The 20,347-nt window shown below is 32.9% G+C and overlaps 1 protein-coding gene across 3 annotated transcripts in view; it reads right to left on the bottom strand.

Annotated features, from left to right (window-relative positions):
* The window catches only part of cpx (synaptic transmission protein complexin), a 333,160-nt gene that overhangs the window by 192,991 nt on the left and 119,822 nt on the right, over positions 1–20,347 (bottom strand). The window contains exons 1-2 of one of the 3 annotated variants that reach the window (XM_089646824.1): positions 11,179–11,238; positions 10,361–10,626 (exon numbers count right to left, since the gene is read on the bottom strand). The exons of the other annotated variants lie outside the window; for them this stretch is intronic. Coding sequence (XP_089502950.1) covers positions 10,361–10,373 — 13 coding nt within the window. The 5' untranslated portion in view covers positions 10,374–10,626; positions 11,179–11,238. Of the gene's footprint in view, positions 1–10,360; positions 10,627–11,178; positions 11,239–20,347 lie in introns of those variants that run through there. 3 annotated transcript variants of the gene reach the window in all.

Genomic DNA, 20,347 nt, shown 5'->3' with positions numbered 1-20,347 from the left:
TCTTTGAAAAGACACATTATTTTTTTCGCTAGATTCAGGACATCAGGATGTTTTTATGTGAAGAATTTATTAAAGAATGCAGATGTCATTTTAGATTGATTAAACAATGAATAAATTAAAATAATAATGCTGTTTTCACATTATTTGTCTTAACTTTTTAAGAGATGAAAAATTAAAAAAATAAACCTCAAAAAAATTATTTAATCCTGAGCTGTTTGAAATAGGTTGGTAAGTAGGGAAGAAAGTGAATAAAACAGACCTATATAAATAGGAATCAGGGATATAATTAAAAACCAATAGAATTTTCAAACATAGAATTATTGATTAATAAAATAATTTTATTGAATCGTTCCCACAATCAGTTCCAATTTTAGAAATCCAGGCAAATTCTAGTTATAGAGGTAATTGAATCGGATTAACACAGAGGCATACCACTTAAATTATTATTTTAATTAACATACTAACCTATTCACTATCGAGGAAGTCATCTAGACTATTAAAATGACTTATACAGTATGATTCGGTTAGTAGTATAAAAAATCTTCATCATGAATCTAGACTTTATTTTAGTCAATATAATTATGTGTTGAATAAATTAGTCTTTATAGATGTTACAAAAATTTGATCTATTCATAAATCGAATCATCACGAAGTCAAACGTAGTGGTCTCCACCTTCCAACGTGTTCCCACCCCTGCCCTTGGGTCACATCTCTACAGTCTCTGTTCCAGGGTTTCTTAAACAGTGGTCCAAAAATATATTCATAAAAAAATTCTTTCACAGGTTCCGTGACCAGCGATCAAAGAAAGAAATTGAAAGAATTACATTCTGCAACAACGCATTACACGCCTAAGCCAGTGGGACTTTGGCATTTTTGCTAAAAAAAAGCTCTTTGTTAAAATTTCATTTTCACTATCCTTTTATTCACATCTGACTAATGAATGCGGCTGAAGTTATTTTAAGTTTGGTTTAAATTGTAAATTTTGGTCTCATACTAGGTACTGATACTTTTTACCATATTGATATAATCTACCATATCGATACTTTCTAGAAATGGTTAAAATAAATAAATGAATATAATTGTTACGAAATTAGAGATAGTAGTTTGAGAAGTTATTCAAATACGGTATTGTTGACAAATAAAGTTGCGGATAATGCAGGGATTGAGACTTGGATTGAGACGCAAGAACGCGGCCAAGAATCATTCCGACCAACTGCCGATAGAATCATCCGAATTCTTTGTAATCTGTCACAAAATTAATGTCCAAGTGTTTCGTTGACCCGGAGTTTTAATATAAAGAGTTTTGAGATAAACCTGGAGTTACAAAAAGTAGTTTCCTTTCTTCATTTTTATTGTTTCTCAATTCATATTATATGCTGTGTTATTATTGGATAATAATAATAATAAATAAATAAATAATAAAAATCTGTAATTTAACAAAATAAAAAAAAGTACTATCCAAAGACATCTACATGGCAAAAATAGCTAAGAATCCCTGCAATACGCTCTACACTCTTCCCGTCACAGCCGCGTAGCACCGTAGCAGCGTAGAGACGTAGCAGCCCTGGCTACGAGGGGGGTGAGAGGGTAGCCGCTTGGCTTGCGGCCAAATTCTCGCCGAACGAGGGCACCGCGGCCAGCGCCAGAAAACCAGGATTTAGAGGATATAGATTTTCACAGCGTGTTGTACGGTTTTTCAATGGACGCCTTTAGAATAAATGAACCCCGCGTTATTACGTTTCTGTCGTGAATAGATAGTTATATAAAGAATGCATGCTATAATAGTACTTTTAGGTACAAACTTTTGATATAATACTTAATTCTGTAATGCTTGTTATTATAGGTAGGTACTTAATTTTGTGATTAACGTTTTCTATTTTAAAATGAATAAGTTACGTCACAAAGTTTTTACTTTCACTTCTTGACTGCCGACACTTTTTTCTAGTCGATTCTGTTTTTGTAATAATTTACTTGTGTTTTGCAAAATTATGTTTTTGTTAATTGCACCGTCTTGCTAATGATTTTATCTACTATAAGTAGTTTCCTCTAAATATTTAGTTTAATTCAAGGAAACGATTTTACTTATATCCTCAAGGATATGTTAGTTCAAAAAATATTAAGCCATATCATAAAATAGTGCCAAGTTTCAAAACGACGTTTCCTTCAAAATTAATGTTGAAAATGTCGTATTACACAAATTTATTGATTACAAAATCTAAATGCTTCGAGAACAATGTCCACTCCATCAGGATGAGTTATATTTGACTCATTCTGTAGTATGTTTACTATAAACAATCTGTCATGTAACTATTTTGATTTTAATTACGATGCTCTTATTGAAGTGAAACTTCTTTACGCGCGTTATGCAATTTCGAGGACCGGAGTAAAACCAACTCATGAACGTCATCAAAAACCGTAATCATTTCGCTATAGGAGCCTAGCCAATATTATATACCTACTTTCGGTCGCTCTCCAAACTTAGCTTCGCGGTTTAGAGGCAAAGCGCCCGATTGTCGTCGTGAAGAACCGAGGTTCGATCCCCGCTTTAACTATTTTATTTTTATTTTTTTTGTGATTTTTTTAATAATAATTTTTTTTAAAGAGATAAAATGCTCTCGTGCTGCGACTTTTAGATATTTTGACTACATGATATTTTGGTCGAATACGTAATAACCGCGGTCTAGAGGCAGAGCGTTCGACAATCGTTATGCAGGACCCGGGTTCGAATCCCATATTTTTATAACTTTTAATTTTTTTATCTAGAATGATCTCCCCTTTTTAACAATGATTTCAGTCTACTTCATTGCATTTTTAATTTTTTTAAAGTAGAACAGATAAACAAAATTAAAATATTCAAATTCGCATTTACTGTCTTCGGCGTTTGATCAAATGGGTAAGAACACACTTGAAAGTCAAGAATCAACTAAAAAAGGAAGAAGGGGATAATTTTACTGAAAAAAATACTTACTTGCCATATTTACGAAGATTTTTTTAATATTTTTTTACTCCACGCAACTTCAAGTAGCTTACCTGAAACAAAAAAAAAACAAGTCATTAGCATTTTATAAAATATTAAAAAATATGCCTATTTATTTAAAAATTTTGGTTTTCATTAACAGTTTCACTCCATCCAACAGATTTCATCTATTTTAATCTTATCATGTCTTCAATATAACTTTCATCTTCCGTTTTATGGAGGTAAACTTCTTATTCCGGGGGATAACAAGATACGTGTAAATAAGGTACGATTGAATTTTAAAAAACCTTTTCAGACCAGAAAAACTTTTCCAATTCCGATTGAAACACATTGGCATTTTTGGGTCTCTAGCATATTTGTTTATCTTGAAAAAAACTTTTAAAAATATGAAATCGTTTGCTTCTAAGATGGAAATTTGCTAACATTATTTTCTGACACATCGAACATACGAACATACTGAGTATGTTAACATATCAGGATCTTGGGTATTGTCTCTGTATTTTGTTAGTCCCTACTGAAGAATTTGTACTATTCTGAAGGCCTCTAGAAATTCCAATAAATGTTGCCGTTTAAATTTTCATACATTTTTAGAAACCTTTTTTTGGCCATATAAATGGTTAGTTTTAAATTATCTGTGAAAATCTTAACAACAAAATACAATTTTGAGAAAATATCGTCTACTTTCTGTTGTTCAATTATTTTTTTATGAAATGCTTCACAAAAAAAGTATACGTGGATTGAATTGAATGAGAAATATTCAAAAGTGAAATTGTCAGTCCAGTCATTACACGTTATTCAGTCTCTAAAACAATTTTCACATAAATATCTTTTTTATGCAAACCTAGAAGAAAAGTAAATTTACATTATTAAATGAATACCAAAAAATAAAATGAAGAACAAGAACTGTATTTTATTTATAAATTAAAATAAACTTTGTATCAGATATTTTAAGCGATATTATTTGACTGTCGAAAATTCTCAATTACAATACCCAATCTGATCAGAAACAATTTAAATTTATATCTGATATAAATCCGGATGTAACAAAGGTTCTTTTAAAATAAAATTTACTAGGAAGAATAACAAAAGCGTTTCGTAATTTATCGCCCTCGAGGGAAATTATTGAAAAATAAACTGAGATACATCGGAAACATCGAAGTTATGCTTTCTGGGTCACGATGAAAGTGTTATTTCCCAATAATTTATAATAAGTACAAAACTTGAAATATAATGAAGTAAGCCTCAAATTTTTAGCTGCTCTTTCAGTTGAGTTTGTTGAGCTCATTATTTTTAATTTAATTTAATTTGTATGCATCGCAGAGTAGCGAAAAGAGTCTTGGAAAATTGTTGGATTTTTTTCTTTGACTTGCAAAATATACTAACTTTCGTGAAAGAAGGAGTGTTAGCTATTTTACTTCGTCACTCATCGATCTTACGCAAACAAAATTGTAGTTTTTTGGGATGTGTTGTTTTAATACCTGTATAGTCTTGTCTGAACCATTTTCCGTTAAGTTTGATTTTACGTTCAAGTATATTTCAAAATTCCCCCATTCTACGACGAACATATTTGTTATTTTATAAAAACCACGAAATTAATGTTTAAATACTCTCATTTAATAATCACTTTAGTCCGTTGGGGTGAAATAATTTGGGCCAAATTTAAGTCAAGAAGACAGTTTTGCCTGTCGCTACTTAAGTATAATGTAATACAAAGAGAGAGCGTTGAATTTGAGTGGGAGAAACGGAATAGAGAAAGAAAGGGTAAACGAAGAGAGTAGTGTGAGGCATGCGATCTCTGAGTCATGTGTGTGGTAAAACCAGCAATAATTTATGATGGTCAAAAAATGCGTAGTGCTCAAGATTATGAAGGTGCCAGATGGTTTGTACACGTCGAGAATATGAACGGAAAATCGAGAGAAAGAAAATCGGAAAATATATACGTCATGCGAGTGAGTGAAACAAACTACTTTTCTACAAACAAGCAAATGTTTTTAACTGCAGAGTTGAATGAAATTTGATATGCACAATACTTATTTTAGGATACGAAATAATAACTTTCTGTATGTAATAGATAACTAACATGATAACAAGTTAAAAAAAATAAAACAAAAAGTTTAAAAAGACATTCTTCGTTCCATATCGAATGTTGTAGTAACGTAGATAAGCGAGTATGAATGTGAACGAATCAAATAGTATGAGACCGAACTAAAAATTTTGACTATCGATCCTTCACACTCCATCGGATGGTGTGGAAAACTTATTCATAAATTCTCTAGTGTATTTATATATTTATTCATAATGCGTATCAAGCCATTATTAATCCTGGTAATAATATATTTATTTAATATTGCCAGAAATTCTCCCACAGATAAAAGGAAGGCAGAACTCTTATAAATGAGCCCACGTACTCCCACTAAATCTCTCATTAATCCGAGGTTTTAGCGATCCCACCGCTAAATAATAACATCCGCAGCGAGGGTACGTACGCTTAGCTGCTCGCTTAGCCAAACGCTAGGTTGGGTGCCTTATTACAATTAAAACATAATGTGAAAGATGCAGCCAAAATATCAAAAAGCAAACGAACTTATTGTTAAAATTAAAAATGCGCAGAACGTCTTTAGTAAAACTTTTCGGGAATCACACTTACTATTTTAGTAATACTCTTACGAAATCAAACTCTCTTATTTAGAAAAACTTTTAAGAAAAAGTTCTCTCTAATTTAAAAAAAATAGGAAATAGTAATCTAATTTAGAAAAAGTTTAATTTAGAAAAACTTTTAAGGAATTTTTCTATCTAATTTAGTAAAACTTTTAGGGAATCATACTCTCTAATTTCAATTACCTCGATACACTTTTAAAATCCCAATTTATTTTATCGAATTATTTCATTTATGAAATCCTTAAAAAAACGGCATCGTTTCATTTACCAGTATTTCGTAATATTAGTGAACGAGGCTTACTTTTACGGACCAATTTTAATTATGTGTCAATTTTGTTGAGTTGTTCGTGACTAGGGAATGCAATCCCGCAAGAAAACGTCAATCCAGGTATTTGCGTTACTGAACAATCTTAGTCCCGTTGGATCCAGGTATTTGCGGGATCCAGCAGAGTGAAGTAGCAGAGGAGATATCTAATCAATCGTATAATAAAGACCTAATACCTCGATCTACCAACCTTGTTTTTAGAGTTTTAAATCTATACCTATAATAAAACAAGTTCTTTGGGACATTTTAAATGATTTATTAATAGGTATATCTTTAGTTAGACATAGGTAAAGTTTAAGTCATAAATTGGCAAATAATAAGATAAGACATAAATTTACATAACATACCCGCCGCGGAACAGATTTTGTCTAGTGAGGTGGGTAAAAGAAATCTATGTACACAAATGAAAATACAATAAACGCTCGGATTGCCGGCACTGAAACTTAAATTTAAATAATAACGTTTACACGATAAACAATATTCTTGTACAATGAGCATCATAAGTTTAATTAAAAATTATTTTGGAAATAGCTTCGTAAAAAAGTTAAAGTATTAATTGAGTCATCTGATAAACGGCTTCTGATATTGGACACAAGGTTGCCAGCGGCTGAAAAAGCTCGTTCAGCTTTAACGCTGGTTAGCACAATAGTCATTAGCGCATTGTAAGTGAATTGAAAGTATGTGCCTTTTAATCCACCGGCCTCGAAATAATTCATTTCCTTCTTTATCAAAACCTCAAAGTTGCTCATATTGCCAGATCTAGGTTGTTGATGGGCTGTTGATCTAGAACTCTTCATACTAATCAAAGTAAGTTCGAGTTCGTCTTAAAGTGACATTGGTGCTTCTGCTGATGCTGCGTTTGTCTCCAGATTAGTGAGAGAAGTGTCGTCATCGTCATCGTAAAGATCATCAGCGTCAGCAGGAGCAGTGGCTACTGCGTTGTTACCCGTGTCCGTGTACTCTAGCCTTTCGACTATAGTTTTGATTGCCTTGCGCATTACACTTTTTGAAGGTAGACTAAATGTGTCATCAACATTAATAAATTGACTTCTGTCTTCTTCGTACTTATATGGATCATGTAAGTATAATAAAACCGCTGTCAAGTTAGTTCGCCGCTCTGAAATCCGTTTCTTCAAAAAATCAACAAATTTTGGGCTAATGGCTTATTAATATTTTTCAGTTTTCTAATGAAAAATTTTAAAGTGGTTTCCGCAGTAATCAAGTTTGACTCTCGCCTACATAAAACTTCGACTGCTAATTTCACCGGCTGTAATATTCCTTCCAGATCGTTCAGCACACCATATTCATCTTCAGTAAAAAAGTAGTCAAGATTTGCACCGAGCCCTAAGTCAACCAGACTTTTCGATACAACCAATCTTACTTTGTTAAATATTGATATCATTTCGCACAGGCTTGACCACTTTGTTTTACAGTCCAATAATAAAGCAATATTTTTTCCCATGTCTTTTGTCATGTAAGTCTGCAGCAGATCGTTTTTGTGGGCGAATTTTTAAATGTATGAGCTGCGCTTCTCTGTAATCCCGCCAGTCCAGCGGGATCCCGCAAAATTTTCGACCGAGATTAGTCCCGCAAAATGTCGGCAGGAATTCGGTATTTCGGGATCCCGGTATACCGGGATTGCATTCCCTATTCGTGACTATTGTATTAGAGTGAGGTGGTAAAAACAATACTTTTTTACAGTGCAAACTCACTCATTGTTTCAGAAAACATGTCAGAACATAGAACTTTACATCCTAATGTAAACTATAATGTTAATATTCACTCAGCATCCAAATATCAAATTGAAAATTAAAACTTTAAGATTCCGAAAAAGAGAGAAATTATGTAGATAAGGAATATAAACAAATGATTTAAATGTATATTTATTTTTATAACGACGGATGTAGTTAATTAACCACATTAAACCGCTATGATTTTTACTTCAGCACTTAACAATTTCATCGTCCAACAAAGTAACATATCCTCCGGTTATTGCATCATTATTGGGCTTAAATATTTCATCGTATTGCGTGGTATTCGATCGTCTGGTGGAAATATTTATAAATGGTTCATATGGCTATCGCGGAAAATACTTCACATCGGACTGGTTTAACGCGTTTTCACCAGGTTGCAAATATAATATTTATATTTTTATAGGAGAAAAATTTATAGCGTCTGACATTTAATAACGGTTTTAATGACGTGAATGTTACAAAAATTGTAAATTTTCAAACTCAGAGTGGAAAATTTTGCAGAGGAATAATAGTTTATTAATTATTAGTTATTTAAAATAAATATCCCCTCTAAGCGCAAAGTTTTCATTATATTTCCAACAAAATAATTGGATTCATTTTTATTTTCCACATTATAAGAACTAATAATTTCACTGAAGTTTATCTCTAAAAAATTCCAAAGGATGAATAACAGCCCCATTGCCAATTCTTAAATAATAATATCACATCTGCCCTGATTATGGATAAAGTGACGCTGTCCAAAACTTTGGCTAAATAAGGAGACAGCGCAACACGGCATAATACCCCAAGAATAAATCACGATAAAATTGGTATGTCAATGAAAGAGGATACGTAGATCTAACGGATAGAAAGGTGATACGCCAAACGTATGGTAAATAGTTATGCCTGGTTGACTCCTTATTATACTCTAGCGCAGTCTATGAAAGATTTACCGTTTTATATTTCCTCCCTCCAAAACATGTATCTCTTCAAGACCCGGAATTCATGTAAAAATACCCTTTACACAGCCTCCTCAAAGACGAAATTGGCCTTAAAGGAAACCTGAGGATGTCTAGTGTGAAATAAACATAAAATATTATATGAATTCAGATGAATAACTACAAAAAAAGAAAAATTTCCAGTTAAGAAAACAATGTATAGGTTTGTTTATCCAAATGACGAAGCAACTATAAAATTTATCGATGTAAAGTAAGGTGATTTCTAAGTTATCAAACTGAAACCCTTCAATTTTTAAAGTTATAAATTGAAACTGACAAGAAACCTCTGAACAAACTTCTAATCGAAAATTTTTCACCCCTTTTTAGGTGACGAGTCGATTTTGCTTACAAAAATAGTATCGCTTAGTTCATTGATTCCCTCCGTTGATGTAAATAAGGTTGCGCAATCAACCCTTATCACTCTGACGCTCAAATAAACACCTTTGATAACCACCAATTTTCAAGACAAATACACGAAATATTAATGCAAGGTTTCATCGTGTAAAAACATCACTGTCCTAGTCTGATGTAACGAATAGTGTTAATGTTAAAGAAGCAAACTTTAACAGAGTTATTGAAATTCTGCCAATCTGACACCTAAATAAACACCATTGAAGAGAACCAATAATTTTCAAGACAAACAAATGCAAAGATTCATCGGATTAAAATCACCATTATCGTTCTACTGATGAAACGAATAGTGTAAATGTTAAAAAATCCAAACTTAAGAGAGTTACCGGATTGTGCGATATATCCAATACTCAAGAAGTTATATTATTTTCGTAAGTCAATAAAGGAGTTTATGATGAAAGAATGTTGTTTGTTAAGACATAATCAAGTAATTTGTATGAATTTAACGTTTTCTGTTCTTATTTCGAATTTAGATTACATATTACAATATTCAATATGTTCGGGGCTATAATATTTTACGTCACAGTTAAATCGGTGTAACTGAAAAATTTCTATAACCTTTCGGAAATGAAAGCCTTAGAAAATGACGGGGCGATAATTTGATTTTTACATTCATGAATATTATGCGAGAATCTAATTGTGGAGACTGAGATATTTACAAAAAAATATAAGTGAAACCTTAAAAAAGCGCACTTTTATGTACAGTATAAAGGCAGGGGAGCTATATCGACACCTGGTTGGGTAGCGTTTTGAGGCGGGTAAGGGGAAGGGCAAGGGAAGAAAAGGTTAATGTTGGTTTTGAAGAGACCCGGACTAGATGAAGGGAGAAAAACAGGATTGTGGCACTACGATTTTGGGGAATATATTCAAATAAAATGGGAGAAAAAGAATGTGTTTTATTTAAGCACCGCACAAGAGTACCAACTGCTCCCAACCGTCTGGAGCCAGTGAGACTATGGCACCCCCAATCGGAATATGTTCTGAGGCTAAGAGTAATGGGGGTGGGAAGGAGATAGGAAGGAGATATTCAAGTTTGGTCACCAACCATCGCTAAAGCCATTTCAAGCAACGTTTTGATTCTGAATTGAATTTCTATGGTGATACTGAAAGTACACTCAGGAATAATCCGCAAACATACAATATATTATTAAAAACTAAATCAGGCCTCCAAACATAGTTAACATTCATTTCTTCATCAAATGACGTCTCTTTTTTGCGTTCAGCCACAGATATACAGTAATAAATGAGTAAAACGTACCTAGTATATTCATCTTTGGTAGTGTGTGTCTTCTTTCCTCTTCTTACCGCTCTATCTTCTGACCGTCAAACTTAACGGACAAAAATGTGTATAAAAATATGACTTCGAACGACTAAGTATTATAAGTTTGTCTTCATAGCACCAAAGAATTGAATTATCAAACATCGACTAACACTTTAATTGCATTTAAATTTGTTTTTTTTTTATATTTTAATGGACATGTCTAGAGTATTGCTTAGTTTATAAATAAATTGTTTTTCTACATTCTGAAAGCAAAAAATTGGTTAGAACCTCTTTGAAACGGAAGCCAGCGTTTTCATTTATTATTTCCCGATAGGAAAGCCTTATATAACAAGGGAAAGAAAATGCTCGAATATCAACAAAAGGAAAACTAATGGATGTATCACTTTACGCACTTTCTACGTAAAATATTCAAGAAAACTATTTCCGTAGAAGTCGCGGCTTTTATGCTATAAAATATCTTGAAATTGATTTTTGAATTGTGATGTAAAGTTTCCGACGTTTTATGTACTTATATATATTATAAAAAATGTTGCCGTATATAACGTAAAAGTATTTTTAAATGGAAAATGTGGGTGTATTAGAGTCAACGTACAATTATTTTTTCAACGCTCCGACGCGTAAATGCGAAGATAATATTTGAATTTAGAAAATCGAACGTCTTGCGGACAAACTTCACGCGGATAGACAACGCAAAGGCCTGCCATTGGTCGAGGGGCCGACGGTACTAGGTACTAATACTAGGGTAAAGCAAGTTGTGCATGAAGTTGGCTTCCGCAGTACAAAGGGTGGTAAACCTCGCTAAACCCGCGGGCGGCCGCTATCTCCACAGAATGGTGCGCTCCGCTCGACGGCCGAGCCGATACTGAGCTTTTCTAACGCCAATCTCCGTATAAAAAGCCTGAAAGGACGGGGGTGGAAAATTCAGGGGATGGGAAAATTACGCAACTTCGCAAAAAGAGGAATACTATACGCTAAGACGGGCAAACGTTGCATTACGTTAAAACCATCCCCGCGAGAGCGTACTCTCTGCATTTCCTTAACACGATTACTCCGACCGAGTTGTATGAAGTTTTCTTAAGAAGTCAACGAAGATCGAAGAAAAACCAACCACCGAGTAATAAAATACACAATTTTCATCCCCTTTTCTGAGGTTATATGGAGATCTTCCCATCAAGCGCCGGGAGCTTAGTGCGAGAATGCGGCTTCTGACGTCGACGCCTGGAAACTAGCACTAATATTCCGCTGCTGACTAGAGTGGGGCTTACATTGCTTTACACACACTGACTGAACCGCACAAGGGCTGCTAAATAACACATTGACGCTTTATTAATAACCCAACTCGTACTATTGCACTCATCACTCTTTCACGGAGAGCAATCTTTTTCAAGCATGACATTATGGAAGATGTTTGCTGGGAGTTTATTTATTTTTATGTAATATACGAATAACAGTTTGGTTTGTTCACGCTTTATGATATAAGTAGCGGGTGGAAGACGAGGAAATATTATAATTGTAGGATTCACGAAGCTGAAAGTTTATGTAAAGAACACTTCAGAACAAGGAAAATTGCTGTAGATCGATAAAGAAAAATATTTACTGCAGCAACTTTTACGTACCGCACAATATTTTCGTGAATATTTTTTCTTCATCAGTTATTTAATATATTAAATCATGTCTACTTTCTTGACACGTCACTTTCAATGATGAAAACGAAAACAAAAATAACTTTTCGGTTGAAATACTACATCATTGATATTTAATCGGTTGTATGAATTCTTAATACAATTAGTTAAAATTTTGGAAATGAAAATTGAATTCATTATAAAACTAAATCCATCAATTAAACTTTTTAGAAAAATTTTCTAATTATTAATAACTATACGAACCACATGGATTTACTAGTTACTAGATCAAATTTCGGCGCGAAACCGACAGATTTCGTAATCCAAGAAACACATTTGGCCAAATAATTGAAATCTATTTCAACATGACCCTCCTTGAATAAAAATTTCTATCAGATTTATTTAAGCAGACCACAAAACTGAGGGTTTTTTAAATTTATTTTAAGTTGTCGCTTACTATAAAATAAGCTTTATTTATCTTTTGCTGGTACATTTGTTGCAGATCCTCCTCTAATAATTTTTTTCATTGTATTTACTCTAAACTGTAAAAGTCAATGACAACAAAACATCTTCACTGTGTAGAATATCGTAGATAAAAACACCAATAAATCATTGACTAAACATTTCAGGAGAAACTTAAAATAAACCGATGAAAACATAAAATTATCTATATGGAGTTCATCTAATATTATTTATTTTCAACTTTATAAACATAAGATAACATATTAAATAAAGCGCAAAAGATTATCAACAAAAGTCGTATCAATTGTAAAGATTCAAGTTGTAATACTTTTAGTTTTGACACATTGAATTATGGGAACAAATGGTTTTTATATACTCATCGTACAAATATGTTATTAATTTTGATAACAAAGCATACTAGTTACTAAAACTGTAAATAATATCAAAACAGCAAGTAAGGATGGAATAATCCGGAAGGAAGTAGCATGCATTACTTGCATACATTCTGCATTTTTAAAGCCAAAAAGCGAATTTTAAATTTCCAGCATTTATCACGATACAAAGGGTAGTAATTACCACCGACGAGCATAATTTTACCATCAGAAAATTTAAGAACCCATTTAAAACTTTAAAAAAAATTACAAGAACAAAAAAAATAAAAAAATGTGTTTAAATTGAAAAATTTGCAATCACGAAAAATATAATTAGAATGAAGATATTATACAATATTAATTTTAAATGTACCGCAATATTATACGTTGAATGTATTACAGTTGCGTATCGCGTTGGTAGAATTTGTTTCCATTTTGCAAAAACACATATATATATTTTTTTGTAACATTCGTTTTTCCTTACTTAAAATTTACCCAATTCAAAATCACAATATGTCGTGTGTATGATATATAGCAGATGCGTAGAAGCGAGAAAGAATTCTGTGGTTGGCATGTAAAACTTGTCTTAGTTTGGTTTAAACTGAGACATTGGCACTTGAAATGAATATATTTCAGTTTTCAAGGTGGTCGAATTTGCAAGTTCACTGATGTTTTTAATGTTTATAAGAAAGCATTAGTTTGCGGTTGGAAGAAGAGTTTACATTGCATTATCGTAGTCATTTATTTATAAGTTATTAATAATATGGTAATGTATTATCACATTTTTTATAATATTAGGTTACTTAAAATATTACTTTAATATTACAATGTAGGATTGAGATGATATTTTTGAGCATTTAAATTGACTTACCCCTAAAATATTTAACCCCAAAAGGTTTTCGTTCCATAAGATAAGCTTTGGCAAATAACCAACGGTTGAGGAAGGCTTGCCGGAAAACTCATTTTATCAACTTTAGTCATTTACTAAACTCTAAGTTTATGTTATGTATAAAAAAAATTTTACCCGCTTTTATCATAATGTGTACAAACATTTTTAAGTACAACTGAATAGTTTTACTTAAAACTAGAAATCATAATATATTGAAAACTTTATTTCTACTGATTCTTATTTTTGCCAAATCATGGCATAATAAATTTAATACGCAAACCACAGAATTACTGCAGCGATCTATAAAATGTATGTTATCTTTCGTTCACTCTTTCCTTTATTCAGTTTTCATAACATAATTTTCGTTTTAACAATAATACTCTTTCTTCCTTTTAATTAAACCCAAAAACATCACAATACTCTACATGGGTATGTGATAGAAATTATCGTTCCAGCCAGTTGAAAATCTTGTTCGATGGATAAACTTTATACAAAACTTAAGCCATCCAATGAGTAAGGTTTATTAGTTATAAAATAGTTAAATAAATTGATAAATTCATAAAAATTGTTTCTCATTACACCCATGTAAAAGAAAATGCACTTTTCAAAAGCGTTTTAGTAATATTCAAGATGCTGAATTGCAACATTTTGAGCATCGGTGTTCTTTAACTGTTCAAATAGTTGAAAAAATGAAATAAATATTCTGGCCTACTAATTAAGCAATAGATGAAGGACTGAAAGTCCGTCATCCCTCTTTTGCATTAAATTGAAGCATCTCTCGCTCTATAATATCCGTTGGTTTTGCTTACAAAGAGGGTGTTGGGTTACACTGCTCTCCCACTCACACGGAAAAGCTCTCTCAAAGGATATGGAATAGTGTTTGCGTCTCTCGAGCTTAGATTCTATTCCCTGAAATGTTCCGTTTACCGTTTAAACCCACCCTTTAGCTTTAGCGCAATCACCGACAAGTGTCTACTCATTATTTCAATAAAGCTTCTACAAGAATATATTAGAAATGAAATCCCTCAATCGTGCATGTTTAAATGTATTTTAAAAAATAAATTAAATTAGCTCCACACAAGATGCTTTGAGAAAAAAAGGCCCTCAGGGCCTTTTTCATACATGGAGATGCTGTGTGGGGAAGAAAAGAGAGGAAGTTCTGGGAAGAAGAATTATATGAGGGGTGTGTAGGAACCCCTGCTAAGTCAAACCCAAACGTAGCGAACCACTTGGGGGTGACCTGTGGCAGGGGTGTTGGTTATCAAATAAATGGTTTCCTGGGCGGCGGTACCCATACCTGCCTCCCAAATTATAAAATAATGTCTAATCGATCTTAATGCAATTTTCAAGTTTCGCAGTTTAAGTAGTGAAATATCAGGATAGTTAACAGATAAGGACAAAAAAATAAATCAAATACCTGAGTCGGTATAAATGATAAGTTTGTAATATTGGGTAATGAATATTCCCTCTGGGAAATAATGTTCTGAAAATGAATTACTTACATGTAAAACTCTACAACTGTACAAAATCAACTTTGTGTAAATGCATTAGTATACTAAATGGTGCAATTTCCAGGAGAGACTAGAGAAATAATATTGTTTGTTGTTTAAAACAAGGCCATATCTTTTGATGAAAACGACAATTAGCTTTTAAATGTAGTTTGTGCGATCTAATTCCAAACAATTCCTTTAATTATTGTTCTCTTGTTGACTTCCACGATTTCGTCTTTGCAAGGATTGGCGCCTGCTAAATTAACTGCTGTTTTTAGATTAGTTCACAGGAAGATGAAACTGTCGTGTGGCAGCAAGAAGGGAAAATGCACAGTATTGTAACATACACAAAAAGTAATTTTAATATCAGGAACAATAAAGACGTATGCGTTTTTATCGATTGTCTCCGCTGAGTTAAAATAGGATGGAAAATAATGACATTCTTGCAATAGTAGACAAATCTCGAAATTTTTAAAATCGAAAATGTTCACACTCTTAAATTTGGCAGCCACGGCTGGTTTAGAGCCCCAAAATACTTGAAAACAACCCTGGATTATGTGCAGAAACGAACGGTCCGTATAATATATTCACCTATTTCAACAAACGTATTTCGTACGGATTAAGAAAACGCTGTTCTTGATCTACCGGTATTTTAATTGAAGATGCTCTGAATATTTGTCACATGAGAACAGAAATGAGAACGTCTCTTCAAGAACCATGTTCACTACTTTTTCTCCATAAAAAGACCCTCCACACAGCATTCCCAAAGATAATGTGAGTCTTGAAAGAAATGTTTTTTATTGCAGTATTAAATCACGTCAGTGAATGCATTCTTGCATAAGAAAAAGAAGAATATCTAGCTATCATTTTTTTTCGTTTTGATTGGCAATGCACATGTGTGTTTTTATTTACTTGGAAAGATTTCAACAGCAATTTAAAAACCGAAAAACACAGACATTGCAAATTGACGTAATTATTTTTCAACACGTGATTTTTACATATTGCATTTGCGTGCTTCTTTGCGGGATGTTGAATAATAAATGTGCTAAGCGAAAATAATAGACGCTGAGCGTGAGTTTTTCTCGGGTGGTTTTTTCAAAAGCGGTCTTATTCGGAACAGCATCACGTTTTCCATTTGCATTATAGTATGATTTATTTTCATTTTCCTTCTCACATTATTGCACGCACCGAAATAAATAATTATAAACACAGGGTAAGTAATAAATGGTTGAATATTTCAATTGGAAATTAAGATCGATGAATAACGTAGCCACACGGCTGTCCCATGATTAAACACGATCATTGATAACATGTTTGTGTTTGCTACTTAATAACTTTTTAAATGTGAATCACCAGTGAGCCAGTGAGACTATGGAATCCCCAATTGGGGTAGGTAATGGGAAGGGAAAGAGATGGAAAAATAAAAGTGGGGAGTAACTGGCTATACAGACTGGTCACCAAACACGGCTAAAGTTATTTCAAGCAACGTTTTATTTCTGAATGGTGCTCTTTCACCACGGCGATACTGAGAGTATCTTGCACTCTGAAACGTGCAGTAAGTATACTATATAAAATTTTAAATGAGTCATTTGTGAAATAATCAATCAAATAAAATTTGTTTCGCACAGAGAGATTTAAACCCGCCAGCTTTGGCTTGCTAGTCGCACGGAGGCCGACAAAAAACTAATTTACTTCTTATTCTTTAACAAACGTTTATTAAGCGACTGTTTTGTCTTGTAGAGGGTCCGTCAGGAAAATTGCAGTGTTTTCAAAAAAGAAGATTTCGGTCAGTTTAGCTTGCAAAAGATTTTTACTTATGACACATTTTCATTAATGCATGATTGTAGTTGATCCAGAAAACATTAAGTAGCGTCAATTAACATCTGACATGGAATCTGAACGATTTTCTGATGGACTTCCTTCTTAAAATTTTCAAGGCAGTCTGGCTTTTCAACATGGAATATAACACGCAGGACTTGAGATATCCCAACAAAAAGAAGTCACACAAGTTAAGATCAGAGGAGCGAGCAGGGGGCAGTTATTATTGCCATATCTGGAGATAAAGCTTCTGGGAATCTGATCCCATTGGAAGCCATTTACGAGTTGCGTGTGCAGTTGCACCATCTTGTTTAAACCATACTGTCCTTATTACCCATCTGCAACATCGAAGTTATAGAAAAAAAAGGTATGAAGTATCGTAAGCACTCTGAATTAACGGTGACAATAATGTGGTTTTCCTTAATTAAGTACGAGCCGATGATACCATTTGCCCCAATTGCACCATACTATACCTTTGGGCTGTGTAGAGGGTACTCATGTAACTCATAAGGATTCTTTCTCCGGAGAGCGAAGGCCCGATGCTCTAGGTTCCACGACATCGCGACAGCTAAACTTCTCACTCTTACAGACCCCACAAAGCCTCCACCACACTCTTAGGCCAACGATTCAGCCATTTAGCCACTAAAAAAACATTTAATTGTAAGACTTGCAGAAAAAGTCAATAGATGTCGCAAATGAAAATGAAAATAAGATGTCTTTGTCTCAGAAACTGTCTAGACTGCATTTAGTTCAGGTTGAATCATGTGATCATACATAAAGATAGCTGCCAATAAATATGTTCGGTGAGAGAATGAAGATTATGTTGGTAGTTCTTATTTGAGGTATGATACAGTTACATATGACCGAACGAGATAGGGTACCATTATCTCAGTTGGTAGAGCGGTGCCCCGGTAAGGCAAGGGTCTTGGGATCGAGTCCTAAATGTACCGTTTTATGATTTCTCTGTCTCAACTTTTTGTTTAGGAATCGCTAATATTGTCTTCAGTAATTAAATATTACAATTCGAGGTTTAACTCAAAATTTATTCAAAAAAAAAAATTGTAATAGTCTTACATATGAAAAAAAAATACTTTTTTATACAGGCTTCGTATTTTTAAAAATGTCCCCCATATTACCAGAGCATATTTCTCCAGCTAGTATTTCAGTAGAAACACTAAGGACGGGTTGTTTCGGAGAATTTGAACAATTCATCAAATTTCAACGTTCATTTCCGGGTTCTGTGAAAGTCCTGTTCAAGTTCTGTTATTATATCATTATAGGCTAGTTGCTTGACAGAACTGAAATAAAAACAGAGCTTGAAAAAATCTTTCGCATAACTGGAAAATGAACGTTGAAATTTGATGAATTGTTAAAATTCTCCGAAACAACATGTACTAATTAAAAAAAATAATTAATTACAAGGATGTTTGTGATAAATTTGAAAATAAATATGAATACTCTTTAGAGTGTAGATATGACTACTAGAAATTTTAACACTAGAATCGTGGAACATAAATTTTGTTTACAAAATGATAATTATTCATTTAATAGAGACAGGCCGTAGCTCCTTCAAATGCTGATAAATATTTAAATTTATGTGATTTGAAAACTTTAGAAATTAACTTAAAAAAATATTAATAAATTAATTTAGTTATCAAAATAATATCACCATGTCACTTTTATTGACAATGTTCCCTTGTTAAGGTGACTCCTCCCACCTTTACTTTACCTTACTTATATTTATACAGGATACAATTAGAAGTGTCGTTATCTTCGTGCAACAAATGCATTCAATTTTTCTCATATTTTGCTGGCAAAAAAGAACAGCAAAGATTTAAATTTTTTTAAGTTTTATGTTGAAAAGTTGTGGCTTTTTTACGTTGAAGGTGTGCGGGCAATTTCAAATGTATGGCTAATTTAGTGTGGTCATTTGAGATTAAACATACAGTGGTAGTCAGCTACGCAGTAGTATTATGAGTGGTAATAAAAAAAACCGACCCTGTTAATATTATACAGCTATAGTGTAGTCAGCTATACTGTAGTGTGAGATGTAACAGAAGAATCCACTCTGTTAAAGTGCAGTCAGCTGTGCTTTAGTATGAGAAGTAATCAAAAAGTTCACTCTGTTAATATTATACAGTGAACTTGTAGTCAGCTATGCTGTAGTATGAGAGGTAAAAAAAAAGTCCACTCTGTTAATATTATACAGCGATAGTGTAGTCAGCTATACTGTAGTGTGAGATGTAACAGAAGAATCCACTCTGTTCAAGTGCAGTCAGCTGTGCTTTAGTATGAGAAGTAATCAAAAAGTTCACTCTGTTAATATTATATAGTGAACTTGTAGTCAACTATACTGTAGTATGAGAGGTAAAAAAAAAGTCCACTCTGTTAATATTATACAGCGATAGTGTAGTCAGCTATACTGTAGTGTGAGATGTAACAGAAGAATCCACTCTGTTAAAGTGCAGTCAGCTGTGCTTTAGTATGAGAAGTAATCAAAAAGTTCACTCTGTTAATATTATATAGTGAACTTGTAGTCAACTATACTGTAGTATGAGAGGTAAAAAAAGAGTCCACTCTGTTAATATTATACAGTGAAAGTGTAGTGAGCTATGCTGTAGTATGAGAAGTAACACAATAATCCACTCTGTTCAAATATTTGTTATTTTTTGTTAAATTACAATCCATTATCGGCAAAAAACGCACAATTCATGAAAACATATAATACGAAGGTAATAACTAATACAACATACATAATAGACCCACATTTAATGACTTATTTTTTCCAATCAAAACGTAATTTAAACTAGCTCTTCTTAACAGAATTAAGATTGTGTTCTCCGGAGCGAGGATCTTGTTTCTGTGATAATTTCCCGATAAACTTCCCATTAACTGCTGCTCCGTCATTGAAATGACTTCCACAAGAGATTCACTTTCAAACATCTCAAGCACGGAATTGATTAACAAAAAACTTGGGAGAATTTTAAGATTTTTCTCGTGGAAAACGATTTTTTTTACGTGAGTCATATTGTATTAAAGAACTATTCTTTAACAAAAAAATGTTTTTGAAAGTGAAGCTGATAGTATTTATGAAATATATTTGATTCAGAATTCAAAACAAATACCGACAATTTTATTTGTACTATAGTTATAATTATTTGTTGAAAAATTAGATGGAAGTTCAAAGATTTACCTTGCGAAAATTTTTTTTGTATTTCTTGAAAAAAAAAACGCAGACCCGAGAAAAAACACGAAATCTGAAAAAAGTTCAAATTTTGAGAATGAAATTTAAATTCAAAATAAATCAGAGT

Source organism: Hesperophylax consimilis, chromosome 25 (assembly GCF_061612785.1).
Source record: "Hesperophylax consimilis isolate HC1 chromosome 25, BYU_Hcon_1.0, whole genome shotgun sequence".
Classification (NCBI taxonomy): domain Eukaryota; kingdom Metazoa; phylum Arthropoda; class Insecta; order Trichoptera; family Limnephilidae; genus Hesperophylax; species Hesperophylax consimilis.
The sequence above is the reverse complement of the archived record's forward strand: the minus strand, read 5'-3'. Positions and strand labels throughout refer to the sequence as shown.